Source organism: Acartia tonsa, chromosome 9, assembly GCF_053477335.1.
Source record: "Acartia tonsa isolate MP-2025a chromosome 9, ASM5347733v1, whole genome shotgun sequence".
NCBI classification, from domain to species: domain Eukaryota; kingdom Metazoa; phylum Arthropoda; class Copepoda; order Calanoida; family Acartiidae; genus Acartia; species Acartia tonsa.
In genome coordinates, this window is record NC_137268.1 from 45,990,035 (window position 1) to 46,017,801 (window position 27,767).

The 27,767-nt window shown below is 30.7% G+C and overlaps 1 protein-coding gene across 1 annotated transcript in view; it reads right to left on the reverse strand.

The window, feature by feature from the left end:
* The window catches only part of LOC145329059 (cell adhesion molecule Dscam2-like), a 219,139-nt gene that overhangs the window by 82,181 nt on the left and 109,191 nt on the right, over nucleotides 1-27,767 (reverse strand). The window contains exon 3 of the mRNA XM_080173079.1: nucleotides 1,824-1,884. Coding sequence (XP_080029205.1) covers nucleotides 1,824-1,884 — 61 coding nt within the window. The remainder of the gene's footprint in view (nucleotides 1-1,823; nucleotides 1,885-27,767) is intronic.

The window sequence follows — 27,767 nt, forward strand, 5'->3', positions numbered from 1 at the left end:
TATATTAAAGTAAATACAAAAATTTGATTAAATGACGGGTTAAGGTGAATATCATGACTATTAAATATTCTTAAGTTTAAAATTTAACAAATTATAAATATTTGATAAAAGCAATGAATTTATAATCAATGAAAAAGGTGGTAGTTATTAAACTTGGGGGAAAGAAAGGTATGTAGATTAATTTAACAGTAGTTTTCATTTCCTATATTACTGTCTGTCTTTAAGAAAAAAAATATATTACTGCTTTGCGTGAATATCGTTTATATACAGACAAACATTTTCCTCGCTGTTAAGCATATAAACACACACATACATACACAAACACACACACACACACACATACATACACAAACACACACACACACATACACATACGAACACACACACACGTAGCATAACATATTTACTGACCGTTAAAACTAAACAAGGATGACAACATACATAAAACCATTCATTTGCTCTAATAATTTCCTTTAGCTTTCTACTTTCTATTTGACAGGTAGAAAAACTAAAGAAAAAAAGGTTAAAAATATTATGACCAATTTTAAAAATATTCTAAAATTTAACTTGAATCATTAGAAAACCTTCTTTATATATAGAGTTGCTACGTATATGTATGTATGTATGTTGTATATAAAAAGTTTAAGCAAATGTGTCATTTTGGAGGAAACAAAAAGTTTCAAACACCTGACCCTTGACTGTAAACAGTGGGGACAATGAAACCTCAAAGTTAACTTTTTATTAATACTTGTTATCCTACAAGTTAGGGTTCGAATCCCAGCTAAAACAGGTCATAATTGATGACGTTAAAAAGTGTCATATTGTTGCTCGATGTTTAAGTGAGGTTAAAACAATGTCTTCGCCTATAAACAGACATAATCTTTTACCATGTTGAAGAGTAAGACTAAGAAATCAAAGGATTGTTGGCTTTGCATTAGGTTCAACAAATTTGGCACACCAACCCTAATTCCTTTAAACTGATGGTTCTAATTTATGAGCATTGGTTTAGCGGTCCTAACTGGGAAGAATTTCACATTGTTTGACCATTTAACATTGTAAATACATTTAACGATTACTAAAAAGTATTCATTACTGTCTTTTTAACTTAGAATTGCTTAAAAATTGCTATTGAATTTTCCTTAAGTACAGCTTTTATACACTTAATTATTTGTAATGTTAGTATGTCCTTCCAAGTTTAGCCCTGATAAAAATTCAAGCACTTAAAAGAAACTCTATAATCATTATTAAAAGATTCCTGAGGTGGATTCTTAAAAAAAAATGGCCCCACTAATCGCTTAGTGGGGCAAAATTGTTTTCGTAAAAAATCCTCTAAAATCACATCAAAAATTTACAAAAATTAAATAAAATCATATGTTAATAACCCTTCTATGATTTTGTTTAATTTTTGTAGATTTTTAATGTGATTTTGGTGGATTTTTCACGAAAACAATTTTGCCCACTAAGCGATTAGTGGGAATTTTTTTTTTAAGAATCCACCTTTGATCTGTAAGTCCATTTATTTTCTAGTAGTTTCGCACATAGCATTTATAGGTTCTTTATTTGAATAAGGGGGCATTTATTTGAAAATATTTTGAATTGAAGCTTCCCTAAAAATGAAAACTTACTCTGTTTTGTGTTAGCAAGATCTAAACGAACAAACAAATAAAAAAAGATATGTGCATAATCATATGTACAAGGAATACTATATTGGTTTCTGGAGCTTAAGAGCATGTTATCTTAAGCGTAGCATCCTTATATATAGAGATAATAAACAAAAATAACGTAAAGACCCGTAAGCGAATCTTCTTTACATAAGATTTTACCTGCAGGGTAGCAATATTCTTCCTCCTTCTTTCACATCCAAATTTTCTTCGCATATAATACCTGAAATTAAAAAAAAAACGAAATCAATAATAGTTATTTATCGCAGCGTATTATAGACAGTTTTTCGCGGATATTAAAATGCAAAATCATTACAATAAAACCATATTTGCTAGCCGTCAGAGGCCGAAGACAGTGGCTCACAAAACTGGTTTTAATTTCATAATTTTATTTTAATATTCGTGGAAATTGTCTGTAATACGATGCCATACATGATTTTTGAGAATGGCTGAAAACCAGTTTAAATTTTTGTCAGTCCTGTCGTATTTTATAAGAGATATCAATAAAATAAAAATGTAAAAAATAAAAAAAAAGTGTTGAAAATCATGTTTTGAGTATTAGACAATTTTTTTGAAAGGATTATAAATTTTTCCCAGATTTTTTGTAATCTAAGCATCTCTATATTTATCTATTTCCCTTATTGAGTATGCAATAAACATGTTTCTTGTCGACTATGCCTATATATTTCATAATAAAAGTAGCAGGATCTTTGTCTGTCTGCCTGTACTGAAGGATCTCGCTAACCGCTGAACAGATTTGGTTCTCCTTTAAAGGGTAGTTTCTCATAGGTCCAGGGAAGGTTTATAAAAAGTGGTAAAAGCTGAAATAATAATGACATGTTTTGTAGCTTTATCATAACAAAGCATTTTATGTTTTGTTTTTAAAGCATGTCACTTGTAATAAAGCATTAAAACTCCAGCCCTATAAGTATAAGTATCATAAGAAAACTTTAAAAATCCGTATAACACGTTTTTAATAAGGATTTTATTTTAGCTTTACTCTCCCACTTCCCAATCCCCCCTCCCCTACCCCATCCAAAAAAGTAATAGTTTTAGGAAGTAGAAAAAAAGGGTTTATGAAATACGTTTGTTGTAATTCTGTTTAAGTTAAAGTTTTGAGTCTCAGACGTAGCTACGATTCAAGGGGTGGTAGGGCGTATAGCCTCCCCCCCCCACAAGTAAATTTTTAAAGGGATGGTCATTTTCATGTTTGATCAACCCGCCCATTTGCTCAGAACCTTCCATGGACCCAGGTAAAAACATCCCTATGAGAAAAGATCGATCCATCCGTTTACGAGATCTTATCAAACACACATTTAAACATCCTGTCACTTTAGTACAGCGAATATTTTTCAAAATAAATTAATCCTTATACTAAAGTAACAGGATATCTGTTTGTGTGTCTGTACCGAAGGATCTCGCTAACCGCTGAACCGATCGGGTTCTCCTTAACAGGGTAGATTTTCATAGGTCCCGGGAAGGTTTATAACTATTTTGGGGGAGGGTACCACCACCCTCCCAAGAGAAATCACAATAAATCGAATATTTTTCTTCTCGAATAGAGACTCCTACGTAACATTGCAAAGTATCGTAATTATCGTAACAACATTGAAAGTTATCGTATTTTTTTTAAACCACCAAACATTTAAAGTGCCACTGGAGGCCTCTAGGGGCGTAGCCGCTAGTTTATTATTAAAGTGACTGTGTGTTGATCGTATAGGAAGGTATAATAGTTAAGCCTTTCAAAGCACGAATTGTTTTCAATTTGGAATTATATATACTTATCTTTCCTTGGTTGGGTTGGTTGGTTCAAGGTACGAAAAGTACAGATTTAATTACTATAGATACATGGAAAGGTAGCTTTTTTTCTAACATTAAGGTACCTAAAAAGTCGGTGATTTTGATTAATTTTAATCCTGTACTTAATAGGGAAATAATCAAACATTTGTTTCAGGGTTTTCAAAGGAAAAAATGTGCCCCCAAAATTATGATAAACAAAATTAACCTTTATGTATTTTACATGTTTTAGTGGATAAGTTTAGACAATGTTACATTAGACTTTGGGCTTCTCATGGATTAAATTCACTGGTCCTGTGGTGGTTTTAACCATTTTAACTGGTCAGTGAGACTAACCCTACGCTAAAAATGTCTCTTTTATGAAAACAAAGTATGTGTTCTGTGTTTATCTTCGGACTTGTTTTTACTTGTTTGTCTTTCTATTTGGTATGGTTTGAATGATAAGTAAAGACAATTTGAAATGACATTATGAAAATGGAAAAACATTAACACAAAATGCCATCTACGGCGAAAAGGACAAAAAGACACAATAGAATATTTAATTTAATGCTTAAAATGCCTAAATATTTTGAAAAAATTGTATAAAAACAGACAGGCAAAAAATAACAGAAGGACAAAAAAGGAAGTTTAATTGATAAAAGATAAAGATATATTTAAAAATAAGATAAGATAAGATAAGATAAGATTTATTTTCCTCAAAGGTACAACATATTTTATTAGATATATATCATACATTAAGTTACTATGCTTTGATTGGTTTGATTCTTCTGTTTTGTTATGTTTGATGCAGGTTTGATAACAATATACATAATAACTATTATTAAGTACCTAGCATGGAATTGACCGAACTTCGTCTCCACCTAGTTACTAGGCCAGTTCGAGTAGGATAAAAATAACATTTTACTAGAAAAATTCCATGCAACATTGTACCAGATAGTTGGCATAACCCATTTAGGGTTGTGGAGCCACTGGTGTACTTTGACGCTTGCCAAGCCGATACAATGTTATATGTGCAAATAAATAATAAATCTTAACAAGGATAGAATACAATATCTTGCTGTGTATTTCAGACATCCTCCTACTATCAGTTGCAACTTCTCCAAGCGTAAATTCGGAACAATTAAGGAACCAAAACCTTCAAAAGAAGTCGCTATTCCCGTTGTGATCCCTTTTTAGCTCTACCTAGACAGTTTCCTTTGTAGCAGATTATTTTCATTATAGAGTGGAGTTATGTCCGGGTCTAAGGACATCTCCACACCAATAATTACAGGATAACGATAAATATCGCGATAAGCTCGAAGAAAATTAAATCGATAAATAGAATGATAAAGAATTAATAATAACATAACTGTATATTTAGAAAATAGAAACAAGAACATAAAAATAGAATATTAGGATTTAAGTAATGAAAAAAACTGCCAAAATCTGTAAAGGTCTGCATTTGGATAAAAAGGAAAAAAAACATAGACAGATAGAAAGATTGCCTCAAAAGAACCCCAACCATTATCAAGGCCCTAAAAAAGCTAAACAGCATTTTTGTTTAACCTATCAATTTGTATTAGAACAGAGATAAAAAAATTTCAAAATAGATGGATGTAGAATACATAGCTTGCTAACATGGATTTCATTTATTGACCAGTTCGTCCATCCAGTAGGAGGGGAGAGGATGGTGTAAAGGGGGTGGAAGTTGGGAATCGTTATTTAAGACCGCTGCGAATTTTACTTTATTAAATAACATGAAAATCTGGTGTAAGATCCAAGTAATAAAATATTATTTAATACATAAAACAAAAGTATGAGTCAATAATAAACATGTTAATGCCTTTTAAACGACATTAATCAATAAAGTCAAAAAACACCTTTTTATTTAGTAAACATATCACTTTCTGTGAATAAATTGAGTATCCAAAAATTGCAATACTTTTTATTGATCAAAATAATACCCTTTGTGCGGTTAGATACACTAATGAAGTTTTGTGTTTTAGGAATGTTTAAACTACTATATGTTTTACTCTCTCACGACTTACATATTTGTAGCATAGGATCTCTTAACCGGCAAGACCAAACACATTGTACATGCATTTCAGGCTGTTTTGACAAGTCATCACATGTTACCATTATAATAAAACAACAATCCCAAAACACTGTAATCCATTCCTTATAGTTTTGGTCAGGGATAAGGGATAGGAAACCTGGCCATAAATTAGGTCTCGGCCTGGTTTTGAAAGGGATCATGCAACTTTTACCATTTGCCTAATTTAATGACCTTACTGGCGGACGGCTCATATTGGCTACCGCTCTAAACCAATAGTGTTCTGTGATTTGGGCTTATTTTGTATCAACCAATCACCAATTGGCGGAGCCAATTGGTGATTGGTTGATACAAAACAAGCCCAAATCACAGATGGCGGAAATTTTAGAAGCAGACAATGTTGGAAAAAATAATGATTTCGTCTGCTACGAAAAAATAAATATAAATGGTGTTAGATCACATTAGTTTAGTTATTAAATCTGCTTAGAGTTAAACATTAAAAAAGGGCCACATAGAAAAAAAAAAAATAACGGGATTATTTTTTTGGAAAGAAGGTAGCTACGAATTTTCATTTGGTAGTTTATAAATTAGATGTTGTATTTTGAATTTTAAAAATTTAGTACGGAGTTGATACAACACCTTCACCCTAATTTTTGTACAATACAACACAGTACAGATATATCATTACATTATATCCAGTATAGTATCCAAAGAACTTGATAGAATGTTACTCAAGTGCATATTTATTTATTTATTTTGAATTTTAATTAGCAATGAAATTTTCAAATAAAATTTTTACTCATTAATAAAGATGCAAATAATACAAACTAAAATCTGTCTGAGGGAAACCCAACGATAGCTTTCTGACAGTTCAAATTACCAAAGTAAAAGATAAAAAATTTTGGGAGAGAAAAAACTTCTTTTTAACAAAAGCCATTAATATATAGGTTTATAAAAAGTTATGTTTTTTACTTTAAACTAGCTACCTGAATTTGATTCTATACTTTATCTACACACACACACACAGCTTTTTCATTAGCATTTTATACGAACCACTGCGCTATCCCAAAACTGGTTTATTAGGCTAGAAATAGGCCTAGGCTTGAAATAGGCCTGAAATAATATTTTCCTACGTTTCCCATCCCTTATCCCTGGTTTTGGTTGGCTCAGCAATTACTGTACGCTTATGTTTCTGCAATAATAACAACAAAAAATATGTCCAATTAGCAAGGTTTTAGGGCAGTATAGTTTCAAAAAAACTTACATTATTGCATCCAATTTATATGAAAATCGTTATTCTTTTATAACATTGTATATATAGAATGCGTTTTAAATATCTGGTGCTTTCCATTCAAAAGGGTAAGTAAGATAGTAGCCAAAAAATAGGCTTCAACCATCCCAAGGCTTAAATCTAAAACTAAAATATCCTAAAATCTTCCGAGGGCCTATGTGAAGGACAAGGACAGCTATGTCCAAAAGTAACAAGATTATATGGTGTTTATACGAAAAAACTTAGTTTAGAGATGCTGCGCTACTTAAAAAGCAAATATACACTTTGTACTATCTAATATCTGGGTATTTTATTACGTTATTTAATTTAATGTTTTAAACGTATACTCTATATCAGAACAAGGGGAAAAGGACAGAGAAAGAAAGGAAGAGAAAATTAGGAAGAGATATTGACAGAGCAACATATCTATAGTATAGATGTATATACAGACAACTACCTCCCTCCCTTTTTCAATGACATTTTTCGTCTACTAGCAAATTTTTTTTCTGCTACTTGGCTGTGTTAATACTTCCGACACCATTGGTTGATTTTCATTGACCCAAATCCAATTGAGAGTCGGCACAAGGACATTGCGATGGGGAGATACAGATATGTAACCCTTTCCCCCTCTAGTGGTTTTCTCTAATGGGAGAGCGAGAGGGAATTAGGAAAAAAACATTGTCAATTCTCTTAACATTTAAGATCTCTTGAAAGATCGACAAAGATAGAGTTAATGAAAGCAAAAAATTTAGAATAGAATTGAAGAAAAAATAAAATAAGAAAGAAAAAGGAGAGATTAAAGATAAATAGAAACGAGAAATATAGGAATAAAAACAAAAAAGTGAGAGCAAGAAATGAAGATAAGCAAATACATTTTTAGCTACATCACGCAAGGTGCTAAACACTGACTGACTAACAGACAGACAGACAGACAAAGATAGACAAACAATTAGATAGAAAGATAGATGGACAGTTAGAGATGAAAAAGAACAAACAAAATACTTAGTTTTTTTAAAGTAAATATCTTATCCAGGGACGTACAAGCTTTTCATTTTAAGTGGGGTAAAATAAGGTGTTTCAAAGGTTTGAGGGCAAAATCTAATGTTTTCTTCAAATTTTGAAGGAGGTAAAATGCGGGGTTTCAAAGTTTGAGGGGGGTAAACACCCCTTCAGCCCTTTAACTCGGATGTTTATGCCCTTATTAATCATTATTATTGTTCCATTGACCTATCCCCAAAATCCTAAGCAACTATCCAGTCGCCACACGACCATTTCAATTTTAATGACCAACAATAAGCATAAATTTAATAAAAAAAAATTTCATGAAATTTAATTTTCTTTTAATTTCACATGGATATGAGAATCTTATTCTGTATAAAAAAATTGTTTTTTTGTCTGTTTGTTTGTACCAAAAGATCGCACTAACTTCTAGATCGGATTGAATCTCCCATAAAGTTTAGCTTTATATACATATGTATGTGAATATATGTCGTAGATTGTTTCTATAAAATTATTTAAGGGTATGTATGGTTTACTTTCAATAAAACAGGTTTAAGGAAAAACATTCGACATATATTTTTTTATTTAATGATATACATTGGGGTATTTTGTTACTATCAAAATAAACGTAAGGTAAATGCCCAATATTGATCATGCAGATATTTTGGTTATGATGCTTAGAATCTTATTGTCCTTGTGTTTATACAATATAGATAATATTACAATTTAGCAATGATCATTTTCCAATAATATTTTTTGGAACATCTTGAATGGGGGAATGAGGGGGGGAGAAGGAGTTTTACCCTATCATTTCATATTTTCGTCTAAAAACGAAAAAAAAAATAGGAAAAGAGAATGATTGTCTCTTGTGCCGTAACCTATAATAAGCTTTCCTTTTAAGCAAAACCCAATTGGTTCATTGGTTCGCGAGATTTTATGTGCAGATAAACATGCAGGCAAAATGCTTTTCTTTAAAAAAGTAATTTTTTAGTAATTTTCTGTAAACACTCATATTCTTAGTGTTGTATTTGTGTTTGTGTGTGTGTGTGTGTGAGTGTATGTGTGTTTGCGTATGTGTGAGTGTGTGTGGTTTTGGCTGATTGGTGAAAGTGTAAACTTTTATTATTATGTTTAGAGTCTGTGCATATCTATGTGTGTGTGTGTGTGTGTGTGTGTGTGTGTGTGTGTGTGTTTGTGTGTGTGTGTGTGTGTGTTTTGGGTGTTTCTAAGATGTGCCTCAAACTATTTTTCTTCTTCTAATTTTTTGTAAGTTAAAAATAATCATTATTGATTCAAAATGCATTTTTATATCTAAGTGTGCAATATTATGCAGTTATTGTAATAAAAAATCATAATCGTCAATACAAAAACTTAAGACATGTATCGAACCCATCATCTATTTTTGCTGTTCAGATTATTAGCTGATCTGTAAAAACTCTCTTATTTTTATATGTATGCCTTTTGCATTTTTATATCCTTATATTTATTCATATATTAAACATTAAAACATGCTAAAAGTTTGGGGTATTATTAAATGGAAAATAGCCTAAAACTGATTAAGCTTTCCAGCTGTTTTGAAGCAATCTGTTAAGCCGTTTATAGGATCTTCATGTAAACATGCTATTGACTTTTGCTCTGGCTTTCTAGTGCAGAATTAGCAATTTTTCTCTCTCTTTTTTTATCAAAGAAGTAGTAATCCTTTTTTTACCGTATCAGAATAAAAAGAATTATGAAAACAAGATAGATATTATCCAATAAAACGAATCCATTTATAATGCTTTAAATTTTTTTTTTAAATTTTTGTTATTTTAAATTGGTCAGTCCGTCCTAAAAGTATCGTTAATGTATTAATATTAAAATAATCCTTTAGAGGATTCCTGTAATAGTCAGGCATAATTAAGAAGTAGCTAATTATATTATGAAAAATATTAAACAAATGGAACAATATAATGTATAATACTTACAAACCCAACTTATAGAAATGCTTTGCTTAAAAAAATGAATCCTGTTTTTATGTCAACTATTAAACCCAACAATTGCCGTTTTAGTAGCGGAGATACTCTATACATGCCTAGACGACACACAGAAAACTGTCCCGAATTTGTATTAATTTTGAGGAACAAGACTCCAGTTACGTCATATTTTTCTTTCCCGAAAAAGGGAAGGGGGAAAGAAAAAAAGGGAAGGGGGAAAGAAAAAAGAGATGGGAGAAAAGGGGATTTTCCCCATCTCTTTTGAAGAGATTTTCTTCCCCCCTTCCCTTTTTCGGAAAAGAAAAATATGACGTCACTGGAGTCTTGTTCCTCAAAATTAATACTAATTCGGGACAGTTTTCTGTGTGTCTGCCTAGACGTGTACGTCAATTGAAAATTTTAGCTTGGATATATTCTTTATACAGCCCGTTTAAGTATATTTACAGTATCTGCACAGTTTTTTTCTTAAAACTGAGTTGTTGTGGTAACTCTTAATTTACTGTTATAAGCTTTTTAGCATTATAGTGTTTAATCATAGATTTCCAAGGGCGGGGGGAAAGGGGTATTTATATACTTTCAAACTTTAAAAATCCCTCATTTCACAACCCTCACAATAAAAGCTTGGACGTTCCTGTGTATAACTATATCTAATTAACTAAATACATGTTTATTAACTTATGAGACTCCTTATGAAATGAATATCCTTGTTTTGTCGTTGCCTAGTTAAAAGACAAAAATGGCGTTGAAAATTTATATAATTTGTTTCTTTTTTTAGTGTTTATTTGTAAACGTAAATTTTTCAAAATGGCAAAAATTCTTTTTAATTTAATTACATCAAAACATTTGGTAATTAGTAATTACCATGTCTTAGATTCTTTGCCTGTTAAAAAAAAATTGGCTTAAAGATATTCTCGCTAAAAATAATAAAATTTATCGCTTTGAAGAAACATTGTACTTTTTTTAGGTAACCAGTAAACGGTCAATTTTTTAAGTTCTTAAAAAATATTCTAAAACATGCATGTAGTTAAAAACTAATAGTATAATAATAAAAAGAAAAAAAATCATAGAACAATAAATAATCATTTAGTTGAAAGTTTTTTTTTACATAAAGCAAAATAAAAGTAGTAAGCTTTGAAATGGAAAATTAAGTTTTAAAAAGTTCCGCTTTTAATCTAGACAAATTGATACTAAAGATGTCAGCCCCATTATGCTGTGCTTGTCAAACAGACAGACAGAAAGACAGACATATAAATAGATAGATACGTAGACAAACAGCCTGATAGATGGATAAACAGATAAGCATGTTGCTGTTTACATATTTCGACAAACCTACAAAAAAATATGAAATTAAAAAAAAGATAGATGAATAGTAAGGTAGATAGGTATAAAGAAAGAAAGGAAAATAAATAGATGGATGAGAAGATCTTTGGGTATAGATGGATAGATATAAAGATAGATAGATTGATACTTAAGTTGTCAAAGCTAATTATCCTATGGTTGTCAAGCACCCTATTACCTTTTATCCCCCCTGCCTATAAATTGCCCTAAAAAAAGCTTGAATGAAAGAAAGGACCAATTTTTGTCTCTCCCTATTATTTGCTAAAATCTTAATTTGACGTCCCCACCCTCCCCCAATAAAATAAGTTTCTTAAAATTTGTTATTGTTTAAGCAATGATGCGAAGAAAATTATGTTTTTTTTATGCAAGGATAACAGTGGACTTTAAATTGACTGCTACCAAAAGTTTTATAAACACGATTTCTCTTCCTTTGCTTAAAAACTTTGGGTACTTTTATGAAATGGTGATTGGTAGGCTCAAACTATTAGTGTACAAACTTTGCAACCAATAATTTTAATCTACAGAGGGAGTAATTTATTTATCATTATTGTAATATATATCTTATCCTTTGAGATCTCAGAATTTTCAGAAATACTTATATGCATAAAATATATTTTGCAGTATTCTAAAATAACCCATAACCTTGTGGACATCTGACACGCCCTCATTGTTCAAAATTACGGTTAAGACCATTTTTTCTCTTTTTAGCAAATTTGTCTTTCATTCAACCAAAAACAAATCAGGATGACATTATTCATATGTACCGTAGCATATTGAAAATTAAAATTTTGGTGTTTATTTACTATAACAAATTTGTATAATTCTTTTATATAAAGTAGTATTTTTTTTGTCTGAAGCTTAAGATTTCAATAACTACTTAACCGATTGAGTTCTAAATTTTAGGAAAGCTTTAGAGAGGTCCTGGGAGGTTTTGGGACTTTTTGATTATTTACATTTAAGTCTTGGAATAGTTTTTGGCTATTTTTATTTCAAATACAAATCCCCTAGATGCTTGAGAGCAGCCACAAGTAACTATACTTTGTAGTACAGCTTTTTTTTAGACAGAAATGAGAGAAATATAATATAAAAGTATAATATATTTGTCAATAATATGTCAGCAAGGAACCCTACTAACGGGGACGACAAAGATTTTAATTTCGAGGGGGGTTAAATAGGAATATTTCAAAGGCTTAGGAGGGGGGGGGGGGAGTATTACCCCTTACCCCAACTCTTGGACGTCTGTGCATTTTAAAATAATAGAGGCATAGTTCTGCCATAGTGATCTTAAAGAGCGAAAAAACACATAAATAGAATCATAGAGTAGCTTCGCTTCTAATAGTGTTGTCAATCATACTTAGGATAACATGTTTGAAGATTTTCTTTGTCCAAAAATTAGCCAGGCATGCTTTTATTTATTATTTTAGTTTTTTTTTGGAAAAATATATAACAAAATAGGCTATTCTTTAAACAATTTAAGTAAAATTTAACATCTTTAAAATTTCGACGGAAAATATATTTTTGTCAAAAACGCGTTGTCAGTCTTTACCACTTAATTAAAGTACCATATAGTCGAAATAAAAAAGTCAATATGTCTTCAATGTTTAATGCCATTGAGTCAAAATTAACCTATGAAATTCTATTAAACTTAGTTTTGGGAAAATACTCAGACCACTACGGATCTTAAGGGAAAAGACAATAAAAGATGAATTCATGTAAAGCCCCAATGATGAAGAACATAGTTAACCTTTATCTAGATTAAAATTTATAAACTAATTCAAAAAGATGAAAATATGTCCCCTTTTCATATCCCCTAACATATATATATATATTCTATTGAACTGAAAAAGGGATTTTGACAGGGGATGTAATTATTGTATTATCATTGTAGCTACCCAAGTTTAATAGGCGAGTTCATTAGACTTGAAATACTTTTTTGCCGCAACAACACTCAGCCGCGACATTAATAGTTAGAGTGGGGTAATGTATTGGCCAAAAACAGGCGTAACACATTACCATGCATAGTGAGGAGTTCTCACATAAAGGTGTTGCAATCAAAAAGTTGGTTGTCTGATGGGTGTTACTTAACCTAATAATCCGGATGTTTGGACAGAAAAGTAAAGATTTGGCTCCCCTTAGTTATCCTGGGTTGTTGGACCTAAGCTGGATCTTTAAATCATTTCAATTCTGCACGGGGTGATTTAGCGCACCATTGAAATGATTTAAAGATCCAGCTCTGATATTAGAGTGTCATGGATAGCAGTCCCGCCTGTATGGGTTAATTGATAGGTAGCACAAATTGTTTGGATATAAAAAATAAAACCAAAACTTGCCTATTGAACCTGCTCCTGGGCGTGGTCATGTCTTGTCTCTTATGTCGTGACCGAGATTTTTTTCTGTTTGAAAAAGGAAAAAAGGGGTACTTAGAACCTTTTTAGTTGGTTACTAAAATTTCAGCCCACCTTTTTTGAAGAATTATATCTTCTTTAGCTGTATAATAACATTTTGCTCTGTACTGGTTAACTTTTAAAATTTAGTTTTGTAAAGTTATTAAAAGCTTAGATATTAACAGGCAATCTATATAAAATCACCTGAGAACTTTTGTACTTTGACCTAATATCTTCCACTTTGCTTAATTAAACTTAGATTAGTAACCCACTTACGAACATTATTGTTCTTGTTTAATCGTTGTCTGCTATTTATTTTTCAGAATATAATTGAGAAAAGGACCAATTTAAAATGTAAGCACTTTTAGATCCACGGAACGAGGACAAACAATCTTAATTTTAAATGAATTATAATTTGTGTTCCAACTTGAAAAAAATATGTTGTATTTTAGTTTGAACAATAGTCTAATGATGAAACTATGCAAACTATGTATACCATAATAATATGTTGTGTTGCTATAATCAAAAGCTCCCAAGGTACTGACATTCCAGACTTTTTATTGAACAAACCTTGCCTAGAAGTTATAATTGTACATGGTAATGACTTGCGCTTGGTTTGGGCCAAGACATACCCCAGGGCTTCTCATATCAATATGATGTATCTAATACATTACTCCCCCAGCGACCAGTGGATATTATTTTATTAAATTCCATATTAGTTTTTTTATCGTGTCGTATCATAGACAGCTTATACGATGCAGTATATGATTTTTCAGTATGGCTGAAATCCGGTTCTAATCCAGCAGATATTATCAAATTCTTAGCAATACTGAAAATTTTCTATTAACCACTCCCTGTTCGTGGTGCTATCACAAAGTGTAACCGCGCCCCACCGAAATTATTTCTAAATTGTAGTGACAATGCGGCCCACAATTTTATTTATGCCCCCACAAAACTCCAAGAGAATGCTCTACATAGGTAGCAAAAGATCTTTGTAACGGCCCATCCAAACTACTTATGACAAAATTGTGAATTTTCACAGAAGGTAGTTAATTTATCTTCCATTGACTCATACATTTGCTTAAAAATACAATGGTTAGAAGGACCAGGAGGAATTGTATTATTTTATTACTGACCGACCAACTTACAGATCAATCAGTTTAAAGTAGCTTCGCTCCTAACAATTAAATATTTACGATAACAAATGAACATAAAAAAGGTTTATGGGAGAATTAGTTGTGATTTGTTTTGAAAATATAGAACCGTTGATAATAAAATATGAGGGAGGACACCTTTTTATTATCTATAAACTTGCAGGCCACCTTTTCTTGTATTTTTTTTAACTTCGAAGCTTAAGTGCAGAAATGGATAAAGGATGTATGTGGATATTTTAATACGGGAAAATTTGTCGTCAATTAAGCTTGCTAATATGAATTCCATATATTGGTCAATTGGTTCATCCAGTAGAAGAGGAAAGGATAAGGTAAAGGGGTTGGATGGGGGTTATCATTATTTTAGCAGGCTGTTAAAATCACTTTATTAAAGTACAGGAAAATCTGGTGCAACATCCAAGTAATAATATATCGATAGGCACAGATTACACTGCTTTTGACTAAAATTCTTAACTGAATTGTAAGTGTTTAAGTTTGTATGTCTTCGCCTGTTATGAGACAAGGCATTCCTTTTAATTTAAAAATTAAAATGAACGTGTCTAACAAAAGAGTGAAAGCTAATAATGTTGGCTGTTTAAAGGATCTTAAGCAATACACAGACAGTCACACATACAGTTTAATACATGGACTATTTATATTATTAACCCGAAAAAAATATAAAGCTTAATCTTTAATTTTTACATTTTTCCTATGAAAAAAAAACTTTAAAATCCCCTAATTTTGTAGGACATTGAGAAATGTTGATCGTTTATCAATGTTAAACAAGGATCATGACGAATATAAGTAGCGCAGCAACCACAACTAAAAATTAATGAAGAATAAAGCATATAATAAGCAAGGGAGGGAGAGGACTTGGACTGTTTATAACACTAGTCAACAAAGTTTTATAATAATGTTTTCATATTGAATTTAGATCGGTTGGTTCATTAAATTGAGTGACCAAACTTATAAACCACTAATTGTAATCTACAGAAGGGGTAATTTTGTTAATCATCATTTGGGATTTACAACTAATGTAATCATGAAAAAGATTTCTTCGAAAGAGTACATGTCAATAAAATATTGAATATGACATTCTAATTTAATATTTCTTAATCTGATATAAACACAAAGATAAAGTAGTGATGAACAAATGTACATACGAAATTATTCTGCTTACAGAGTAGCTGCACTCCTTAAAAATGAACAAATGAGCGTTTTTTTAACACCAAACTTGGTAAAGGCCAAAAAATCTCCAAAAATCTAACCATTTATAGGAAGAGGAAAAGTACTTTTAAATAGAATTGCTAGTTAAGAATTATCTTCTATAAAAATCTTTTATGTTTCAGCCCCAAAACTTGAATAAAAAAATTATAATATTTATATTAATCGCATTGTCTTAAAGATTGATTTCCGCAGATATTCAATTTGAAATTTTTTAAGATTAAAACAGTTTTTTTATACTTGAAGGGCCAAAAGTTCTGGGCTTACAAAACTTAATTTGTTTTTATTTAACATTTATGTTCCAAAAAGCTATGAAATTTACAAATTAGTAAACTTTTTAAAAATCATTATTTTAAACGTAGAAATTTTTTTTTGTAATTGATGATTTAGAATCAATAGACCAGTTTTTAAAAATTAAAAATCAAAATCGTTTTATATTAGTGGGAAATGTAAAAAGGCAGCCGAAGTAAAGATATAATATCACATTTAATAACTAAATAAATATAAATTTTCCTTTTTGGACGAACAGACAAAGATAAGTGCTTTATATAGTAGTTTGAATATTCAAAAAAAAAATTATTAAAAACTGAGCCCATTTTTAGGCTGGGTTTAAAATTATATGCCCATATTTCAAATCCTAATAAAAAAGCCTTTTTTTCTGTATTTCCTTTCCGTAACTAACGAAGTTCATAAATTTGGGGTTTATTTGAAATGACAGGTAAAATACCTACTTCTAAAAAAGCGTAGCTTTTCCAAAATTGGTAATGTATTTTTCAGTGTATTTTTTCTTTGCAATTTAACCGACACAAGCCTAAACGGATTTTAGCGAAAAGAAAGTTTTTCCTATATTTATAATTTTTATATAATTAAAATTGGAGTATTTACATCCCCCATCACATTATACAATCTAACCACTTTTGCAGATTAGGAAATAATTTGGACACCTAATGTTCGATCAACTTAATCCAGTTCCCCAAAAATTTTAATTTTAAAGAATCATCCTTTTAATTTAAAATCATGCTAAATTTTTTTTTCTAGTAACACTATTTTTTAGAAATTGTGTTCAATAATATGAGCTTTGTTGTCATTGTTGTTATCATCCTTGTTTTAAACAAAAATAGATAATTGAGAATTTTGGGGAAAATCTATTTGTATGTTAATTTTTAATTAATATTAACATAATTTTCTATTGTTTATTTCAATTAGTCAACAATAAACAAAGGGTCATGTTAGAGAGAGGGGACATTGGGTTATTTATTACAATAGTCCCCAAAGTTTTATTATAACGTTTTATTTTTCATTTTCCAACAACTTTGGGGACCTTTGATTGGTTGATTCATTAAGTTGAGTGTTCAAGGATTTCAATCACTAACTTTAATTTACAAAAGGGGTAATTTGTAAACATTTTCCCCAAATTTTAAAAGGGTGGGTCAAGTCCGTTTCCTCCAACTACATTTTGAAAAGTTTAAATCCATTTCTCGTATTCATTTGAATCGGTGGATAGGAACCGGTTCTCATGAATACGAAAAAACCATTTCTAGCATCGTATTATATCCAGTTACGATACGAGAAATAACTATTTCAGTTTTATTTAATACTGAAATCTAAAATAATAGAATACCAATAGAAACTTCATATGTGTATGGATATTAAAATTTCCAATTTGACCCATGTAGATATTTAGAAATATACGGCATATTATATAGGAATATAAATATGCATATTCTCATGGAAATAGACAGACATTCGGTAATTTTATTCAATTTTAAATATGTATTACTAATTAATCTACTAAGGCTGTTCTTAAACACAAGAATCTGATCATAATTAGAAAAATATTTCCAGTGTGACTTCGAAACCGGTTCATATATGTAGATTAGAATCAGTTCTCAGACATACTAAAAAATCATGTACAGCATCGTAATATAGATAATTTTCTACGAATAGTAAAATGAACAATCCTACTATCAATGCCAGTTTTACTAGCCCGGGCCTTCGGCTCTGCGGTGCTAACAAAACCAGAATTAATAAGACTAAAACCTAGAGGTAATGTGTATATGAACTATACAAATACACAAAACATACATGAATTAAAACCGATTAAAATAACTGAATGTCCATCCCTTATCCTAGCATAAATATAGGACCAGAGCCCATACCACAATGTAAAACATCGCTCCTCATGATGGATTATATTCAATAATAATAAGCAAGACAAAATTTAGGGCGCGGTAGCCGCGGAACGGCGGCTGATATGCGGTTGTAAAACAATTAATAAATAAAAATGTTGACTATAGTGTAAATGGAAAAAGAGGCAATAGCTGACATATTAATAGCATACTGTAGTCATTTTTGATTATCCTTTTAATAAAGTAATAAGATCATAGGTCCTGGAAAGGGTTTTTAACAATTTGGAGGGAGGGTAACACCAACTCTCAAAAGAAATCGCCCCTAGATTTAAAAAAAAAGAAAATAAACTCCACTCATATGAGTCCTAATCTATTTAAGGTTTACAAAGTGCATTATTTCATTTTTCTTTTAGCTCCGGATTTCAGCCGCGTTAAAAAAATGCGGTTGACAACCCCGGCGGAGAAACCTATGTAGCGTGTGTGTGTGTGTATGTTGTCATAATGAATAATATGACAAATTTAAATGAATATTTGACAAATTTTTGTTCAAACTATATGTCATAATAATCATATTATGTGGTGTTCTTTCCAAACCGTCACATTTAGATAAACCATTTCTTTGTTGATTAGTAAGTGGCAAGCGAAAAATTCTTGCTGAAAGGATTGGTTGTAGAATATTTAAAACAGCATTGTTCCTTCCCAGCCTAACAAAGCCTAAACTTTTCCTCACAAAATAGCCTAAATCCTCCACAGAACAAAATAAAAAGTTTTCTAGTAATGTCTCTAAGAGCCTGTCTATCTAGCCGTTTTAGAGCTCCTACTAAACTCACAAAGCTTAAACCACTAAAATAAAATTTCAATTACATAATTGTGCTTTTTGAAAAATAATTGCTTAATTCTAATATATCTTAAATGCTGCCAAAAGGCCAAGTAACAAAAACAATTATGTCCATAAGTGGGGAAGCTAAGAATGTGGATAAATATTGTAGAATTTGTGAATAGTGTAGCAACAAAGGTTAACAATTTAAGCGGTTTATGATAATATTCATTACTACTGCTTACTTATTAAAACTATCACTCTACCATTTAACGCTGTCCTTTATATTTTTGAACGTTCGGAAAGAATTATCATATTACAGATAATAATAAATCATGAAATATTTGATTTTCAGTATTGTTGAGAACTTGTTCTAATCCAGCGATATTATTAGGTATTTGATCGATTTCGAAGCCATACTGGAAAATAATAGAGTAGCTGCGTACTGCTCAAAAAGACAAATTATTCCAAATGAATATGTTTCCATATTTAAGCGTTTTCTCAGAAAAAAAATCATTAATTTTCTCTTATTTTGATGTTTTCACAAAATTAGTAAAACTTATGGTAGCGCTTTTTTAACCTTTGGATAGGTAGATTGTGTGTAGCAGCAAACCAAAAAACCCTATAAATGGCATGTAAAATAATGTTAGGGTTGCGGAAAGTGTAAAAATACGGTCTAATTACTGAAGAATCTTAAAAATAAATCATTGAACAAAAATGCTAAAACGCAAAATTCACAAAATTGTAAAAACACTTTTATTCATATGCGATGCCAATTTTAATTTTAGATTTCCCTTAAAAGTTGAAAGTGAGACATTAAGTGTTTTTGGCGATGGGCAGCCACAGTAGTGAAGCTTCTCTGTAAATGTTTTATTGTTGACTCTGTATTAAATGACGTCATGATATTCATAAAAAAATCTGTTCTTTTAAATTCTTCAATAAACTAACTATTAGCTGCGCCCCTAGCATCTAAGTCCTTTGTAAATAGCCAAAATTTTTCCAAGACTTAAACATAAGAATAGAATAGCATTAAACAATGGCAAGACCTATGTGAAGCTTCTCTAAAATATAGAGCTCCACAGAGGCTTAATGCTTCTAGAGGCACTGGATAAAGCCACTTTTTCTTGAGAAAAACTACAATAAAAATGTTATGGCATTAACGTATGCCAACATTTCATTAATTCAATTTTTATCAGTATTGTCTTGAAATCTTTGCATTTTATTTAATGTTCAACAAAAATATCCAAAGTTGGCTAAGTATTCTTTTTAAAATCAATTTAGAATTTTATCATGAAAAAAAGGTCTTTTTTTCTGTCCAGATCTGTTTTAATATAAACCAGCGGCTGCGCCCCTTTACATCTAAGGACCTGTATACTTCGCCACGATTTGTATCGAGAGAATTCTCCCTTACAAGTCATGGCGAAGTTGGAAAATATTAGTAGGGAAGAGCAGAAAAATAAAAATCTTAAGCTACAGACAAAAAACCTTACTACTTTAAATACTAGGATATTTTCTTTTATTTATTGTAATTTAATAATAGCTACGCTTCTAGTACTGCAATGCCATATCGACACACACACACACACACACACACATTATAAGATGCCAATGCATTTGGTCATTAAATTGTCTTTTAGTCAACTTTCTTTTACATTTTACTGTTTTGGCGACGTTAAAAGTAACGTAGTTATAACCAAGAAATATGCGTCTGTCTGTTAAAAATCTGGGATCTAAAGGGATAAAACAATGGCCAATAATGATTAATGAACAAACCAATTAAATAAAAGTTCCCAAGGTTGTTAAGCCAACTTTTTAGGAAACGTCATTACAAGACTTTGGGGACTTGTGTAATAAACAGCCTAATGTCATCACCCTCCATGGTTTAAAATTGATAATATTTTTTGCTTTTTCAGAAATATATGTCTACCCTGTTCTGTAATTCGTATTTTTCAAAGTACAAATATCCTTTTAAAATGATTTATTTTAATCTGCAGTGAAATGCTCATAAATTTTATTTCTTAAGTTGCCATATGTTTTAAAAATGCTTAATCTTTAATGTATATAGATTAATTGGAAGGTAGCAAACTTAGCGATATTTATCGTATTATAGACGGCTTTTCTGCGGATATTGAAATGAAACTTTATTAGATTAAAACCAGTGGTGATATCCCCGAGGGGCTGAAGTCATGGGTTAACAAAACTGGCATTAATTTTATTATTTTCATTTTAATATTTGTGGAAAATTGACATTAATACGATGCTATATATGATTTTTTAGTATAGCTGAGAACTGGTTCTAATCCAGCGGATATTACTCGGTTTCGAAACCTTCTATTAAACTATCCCAATAGCTCTGTCGAATATGATATTAATTGCATTAAATTCACATCAAAGATTTAAATTTAAAATTTATGCTAACTTTTAGTAAACTCTTTAAGCAAAGTTTTTGGATTTAAAATTTATTGAAAGAGACAAAATATCTGAGATAAAGTTTAACAAGGTTGACAACGAAGAAAACATATAAAATATTTTAATTTTAAAGCACAAGCGACAACGCCCCTAGCTTCTGGGGCTTTGTATTCAAAGGGTCAAGAAGGGGACAGCAAAAAAAACTCCCAAGGCTTAAATTTAAATTGTAATAGCCTAAAACCGTCCTGGGACATAAAGCATAAATGGAGAACCTAAATAATTCAGCAGTTTTTAAACTATAAACAAATAAACTATAAGCAAAACATTTAAATAAAATTTCTCTCCCTTTCCAAAACTAAATTTTTAGATCAATCTTATCTTTCCATAAATCTATAAGATAAAGTTTTCCTTTGGGTAATTTTAGCAAAGCTAAACAAACATCAAACGATTTTTAAAATTGCCTTAAACTGAAATTATGGTTTAGGGAGTGGGATTAGTCCAATCCCTAAGAAAATAGCTTTAATCATGCTATATCCTGTACTTATGCGAACTGTAGGTATGATTCTTTCTAAATAAATTTTGTATATAAATTTACAGTCCCTAAAAATTTACAGTTACTTTCAAAAACAACATTGTAAGAAAGAAAGGGGGTTAATCGGAATGAAAGATACAGGGTAAATATGGATATATTCACAAGGAACATTTGTCGTCAATTTAGCTTACTAATATGGACCTCATTTATTGGTCAGTATCTATGGTATCTATCCATGTCTGTATTACAATTAAGAATCCTTAAAATGTTTGTGAGATATTATGTTAATCTTTAATTACTGCTAAATGCCATAAAATTGGAATTGGATCTAAAGGGATACGACAATGGTCGATAAGTTGATGTATATCCTCTATGGTGACAAACGAAATTACTCCAACTGTAGATTACAATTAGCGGTTGAATCATTTGAACATTCAACTTAATGAACCAATTAATCACAATTCAATAAAAGTCTCCAAAGTTGTTAAACCAATGAACAAGAAAATGTTAGTGTAAAGTTTGGGGACTTATTGGGGTGTAATAAAACACCCAATATCCCCTCCCTCCTTGCAGGTACACACTGCTACTTAGTTTGGTCATTAGTACATTAACCCTTTACAGTCGGGCCCCTTGCCGCACCTTAATCGGTCGGGGGGGGGGGGGGGCGTTCAACGCCCCCCCTTATTATCTCAGTTCCTATTAGAGCTAGAGGGCTAATTTTTTTTGTGCAAGTCCCCTGTTTGATAATGAATTTCCGACCTTTTATAAGTCTAAGTCAATTTTCGCTTCCTTCACCCTTTTATTTAACAATATTTGTTTTTAGGTCTTTTTTTACTTAAAAATTTCAAACGGCTGTAATTTTCTTATTTTTGAAGCTGGAAGAAATTTTTTTTTCCAGAAAATGTTTATCTTTATGTAAATTTTATATTAGAAATATCAAAATATAAATTTCAGCGGCCGCAGCTGTACTTAGCAGCTGCCAGCCGCCGCAGTCCGCGGTCGGCGGGAAAACGGCGGCGAATCTTCATGAAATTTTAATACGTTATGTAGACATGTAAGAAAAGCTTAAGTTTAAAATTTGAAGTCTCTAAGTCAAAAATTGCGGCCACAGGAGCCTTTTAAAGATTTCTGGAGACCTGGAGGATCAGGACCTGCAAGATCATACCTGGAACCTGAAAGTGACATGAACACCTGTATTTCATATAAGGATGTACTACTAGAGGATTTGTTAGTATTTTGGTATGATAAAATGCTTTGTTTTAGTCAAAAAAATATTTTTGCTCTTTACCTGGATGACCCTGCCAGGTTTGCTGGCATCCTGTGCCCGCCAGGATGGAGATTTTCAAAAAATTCCAACTCTCAGTTATGTGTCATACCCATACTTAAAAAGTCAAGCAGTTTGGGCTCTTTATCTTTCACACACAGAAAATGAGATAGAAAAAACCGGATGGGGGGGGCGTTCAACGCCCCCCCCCCCCCGACCGTTAAGGGTTAATAGTCAATAAAGGGAGATTCTTACACAAAGACTTAAGAATTTGAAAAATATGATAGATATATGATTTTTTTGTCATAAATAGGACAAAAAAGTAATTCAAGTTATGAAATAGGCTATGACTAATAAGTTAAATTTGATATTGTTTTTAGGAAAACCAAAATCTATATTTTATTTTTCTCTGGTTTCTGTACTTACAAGAGGAATTATATTATCATAGAGTCAATCTATATGATATTTGCTATATGCTATTATGTCCGTATGTATCAATATTTATATATAAATGCAGTAAATACTATCTATAGGTTTTTACGTCTATGTTTAATGTTCTTTTGTTAAGATGTAAAATGTCCTTGCAAATGTTATTTCATAAATAGATAGATAGGGATGGATAGATAGATAAATAGACAGATTTAATAAAAAAAGGATGAACATTTATATCGAAATATAGATAGACCGATAGACTTACATTAATGAGTAAGTAGGTAGATAGACAAAATATCGAAGGAGAAATATACAAAGATAAATTAAATGATCGACAACTGATAACAAAAAGATACTTATCTATCTATTGATAGATAAATGGATAGACATCCAAAGACATAAAAAGATAGAGAGATAGATAGATGTCCTTGATGTTTATTTGCAAAGTCCCATCTTCGCAATAAGCCAAAGTCAATACTTAAAAATATCATTGAAGTTATTATAAATTTTGAAAGAAGAAAATTTTTCAATAAAAAAATGATTGCCAAAATAAACATTGGTTGCTTGCAATTATTATTTGAGAACCCGACATATTAAAAGTAATAATATGTTTAGTATTATGTTTAAGGATCAGACCCGCTCAACAATAGAAAGGGTTTATAGAAACATGGACTAACATTCAGCACTTGTGATATTATTTATTTGAATCATGTTGTTTGTTAAATATCAAGTAATGTAAAAATATGAATCTTTTCAATTCACTTCAAAAAAAAAAATATATATTATGGGGTGGAAATTATTGAAATTATGATAAAGAAAAATCTAAAGTAGATTAAAATTGCTTAATATCTGCCTATGAAAATAGAGACGAAGATATTAATAAGAGAAAGATAGATAAAAGAGAGAGAATGAAGGAGCAGAAAAGGAGATATAAATGTATCTAAGCCAATAGTTGTAAATTATACAATAAAGATAATATTAAAAATTAGCTAAAAGAAAACAATAAGAGCATTTAATGATTTGCATTTAATATAAGCCATTGTAACTTCTTTTCCTCTAAAATTTCCGCTTGTCAAAAAGTAAATAAAAAAAATTCCACCTACATCTAATTGTAGAATAATTTGCTGTAGTTTTAAAGAAACAGTAAATAAAATAAAACGTTTAAAATTTGCTATCTTACTCTTAATCTGTTGTAATATCGTATCAACACCCTAAAACTCAGCACAGGGCCAAAAATAAATTTACATCTTTATTTCTTGCATACAAATAATTGACAGATAGATCTATGGACAGACAGATAGATAGACTGATAAATATTTAGATAGATAGATAAATTTATAAGTTTACTTCTTGTATACTTATAATTGACAGATGGATCTATGGACAGATACATAGATAGAGAGATAAATATTTAGATAGATAGATTGATTCATATGTTTATTTCTGGCATACAAAAAATTGACAGATGGATCTATGGACAGGCAGATAGATAGACAGATAAATATTCAGATAGATAGATAAATTCATAAGTTTATTTCTTGCATACAAATAATTGACAGATGGATCTATGTACAGACAGATAGATAGACTGATAAATATTCAGATAGATAGATAAATTCATATGTGTATGTATTTATTGCTAATAATTGACAGATGGATCTATGGACAGGCAGATAGATAGACAGATAAATATTAGATAGATTGATCAATTCATATATTTATTTCTTGAATTTCTTAAATACGAATAATTGACAGATGGATCTATGGACAGGCAGATAGATAGACAGATAAATATTTAGATAGATAGATATATTCATATGTTTATTTCTGGCATACAAATAATTGACAGATGGATCTATGGACAGACAGATAGATAGACAGATAAATATTCAGATAGATAGATAAATTAAATTCATATGTTTATTTATTTATTGCTAATAAATAATTTACAGAATGATAGAAATATAAAGATAGGCAGACAGGTGGACATATTAAGAAGAGATAAGACAATGGACGGTAACTGATGTACATTCCGAATGATTATAATAATTATGTCTAAAGTTTAAGATAAAAGATATATAGAAAAGGAAATAAAAAGCTAGCCAGTAAGATGGCAAGTGAAATATAGTTAAATATAAGTTAAATAGAAGATGGATAAATTATGAATAGAATGAGTAGAAAAATTAAGAATAAAAATTATTCTCATGAAAATATATTAATAGATAGATAGATTCTTCTTTTCTTAAACTTACCTACAAAGAATATATATATTAATATAGATCACAAAAGAAGGTCAAAAAATACTTCAAGAAAAGCTACGCGCTAAAAATGACCATAAACTTCCTATCTTTATTTTTAAAGGTGTGTTTTGAATGGATGGAAATAAGTTGTCTTAAAAAAAATAAAAGTAGAACAGGAAAAAATATCTTTTTTAAATAAAAAAAAGGTAATATTAAAGTTCAGTAATACTACAATATTATGTAAAAATAATAATAGAATTTTTAAAAAAGCTATGATCTCCTTTTACTGAATACTTATCTATATATATACGGTGACAGGCAAATTAAGGGTCAGATTTTGTACGGTAGATATTCTGTTCATTTGCTTTTTCTTTAGTTTTATTTGCAGGAATCTAAAGGGATAAGACAATGAGAGATAAATTAATGTGTACACAATGATGATACACAAAATAACCCCTTTAGCACCGTAAGATTAGTGGTTGAACATTTGAATACTGAACTTGATAAACCAACCAATCAAAATTTACTAAAGTCACAAAAGTTGTTAACCAACAAATAAGGAAACTTTATTATAAAACTTTGGAGACTAGTGTAATAAACAGCCCATTGTCCCCTTTCTCTCTCTGGTTAATTTGCCTTGTACTTTTAAACTTAAGTACATTTTCGAACTACTGGATATCTACCACCATATTTATGCATATTAAGGAAGGGCTGAGTGGTGGTAACACCTTCAAAATTCATAAAAAATGTCCTTTTCAACGACTCAATATGTTTTTTCATTACAGCGAAATTAAGAACTGTTAAACTGTTATATATCAACAAAAGATTAAAAGTGCAATTTCATTATATAACCTATTACATAAAGTAATTCGATTTTTTTCTTATCTGAAGACCCATATAACTACTCAACATGTTGAGTTCTCCTTTTTAGACAAGCTTCACATAGCTCCCGGGGTGGTTTTATGTTGTATCAGAAATAATGTCTAGGTATGATTTAGGCATCCATCCTTTTCTAAAGCATAAAGAAATGCCTAATTTCAAAGAAAATCTAAATCAAAATAACCACTTCAATATCAAATGTTATATCTTATTATATAAAGTAGTAAGTGTTTTTTGTCTGTCCCGAAGGATCTTGCTAACCACTGAACCGATATTGTTCTCTTTTACAGTGAAGCTTCTTATAGGTCCTTGAAAGGTTTTAAACTATTTTTGGGGAGGTTGTCTTTACCTCCCGCCCCTCAAAAAATATTTTTTTACTCCTTTGAACACAAATTTAAAATTGGATGAGGTCGACTTTTCACCCTCCTACCTTAAGTGCCCCTAGAGGATTCTAGGGGCGTAGCCGCTAGTAAGCAACTTAAACAGTAGTACTTATACTTATACTTCTGGGATTTTTTTGTTGTTTTACAAATACGACTTTTTAGGTATTAAGGAACTTATTTATGCATAAATGACCATAACTTACAATCTTTCAGATGGGCACAGACAAGGATATTGCATTGGAAGAAAAACGTATTCATCCGATGCCTATCTATGCAGTTATTATATTAATAAAAGTATGTAGTTATAAAAGAATATTATTTTGTCCAAAATGTGTTAGCAATCTTACTTATTACTATTTATAACACCTTCCTTATATCAAAATTAAGGGGGGTGTAAAACAGACAATGAGAGAGGTGTTATTCCCTTTGCAAGAGGGTGGTTACACCCCCCTTAGTGTCCACTCCCTTATATAATCAACATATTCCTAAGTATAAAAAAACGTTCTTTTGCTGCTATAACTTACAATCTTTCAGATGGGCACAGATATGGATATTGCAATATGGAAGAAAAACGGATTTATCCAATACCTGAGTATGCCCATCCTGATAAAATAACTTATATGTTGCGTTGAAAACAGTGGCATGCTTAGGATTTTTGACCCCCTTTAAATCAAAATTAAAGATGATGCAAAGAGACAACAAGAGATATGTTAACTCCATTACATAATCAACATTCTCAAAAGTAAAAAAAAACTCCGTTTCACAGCTAATTGGTAGTGCGAATGGGGCGTTTGTCCAATAATATGGTATGGAGACCGCTCTTCTATGAGTACTACTAAAAACCTACTTTTAC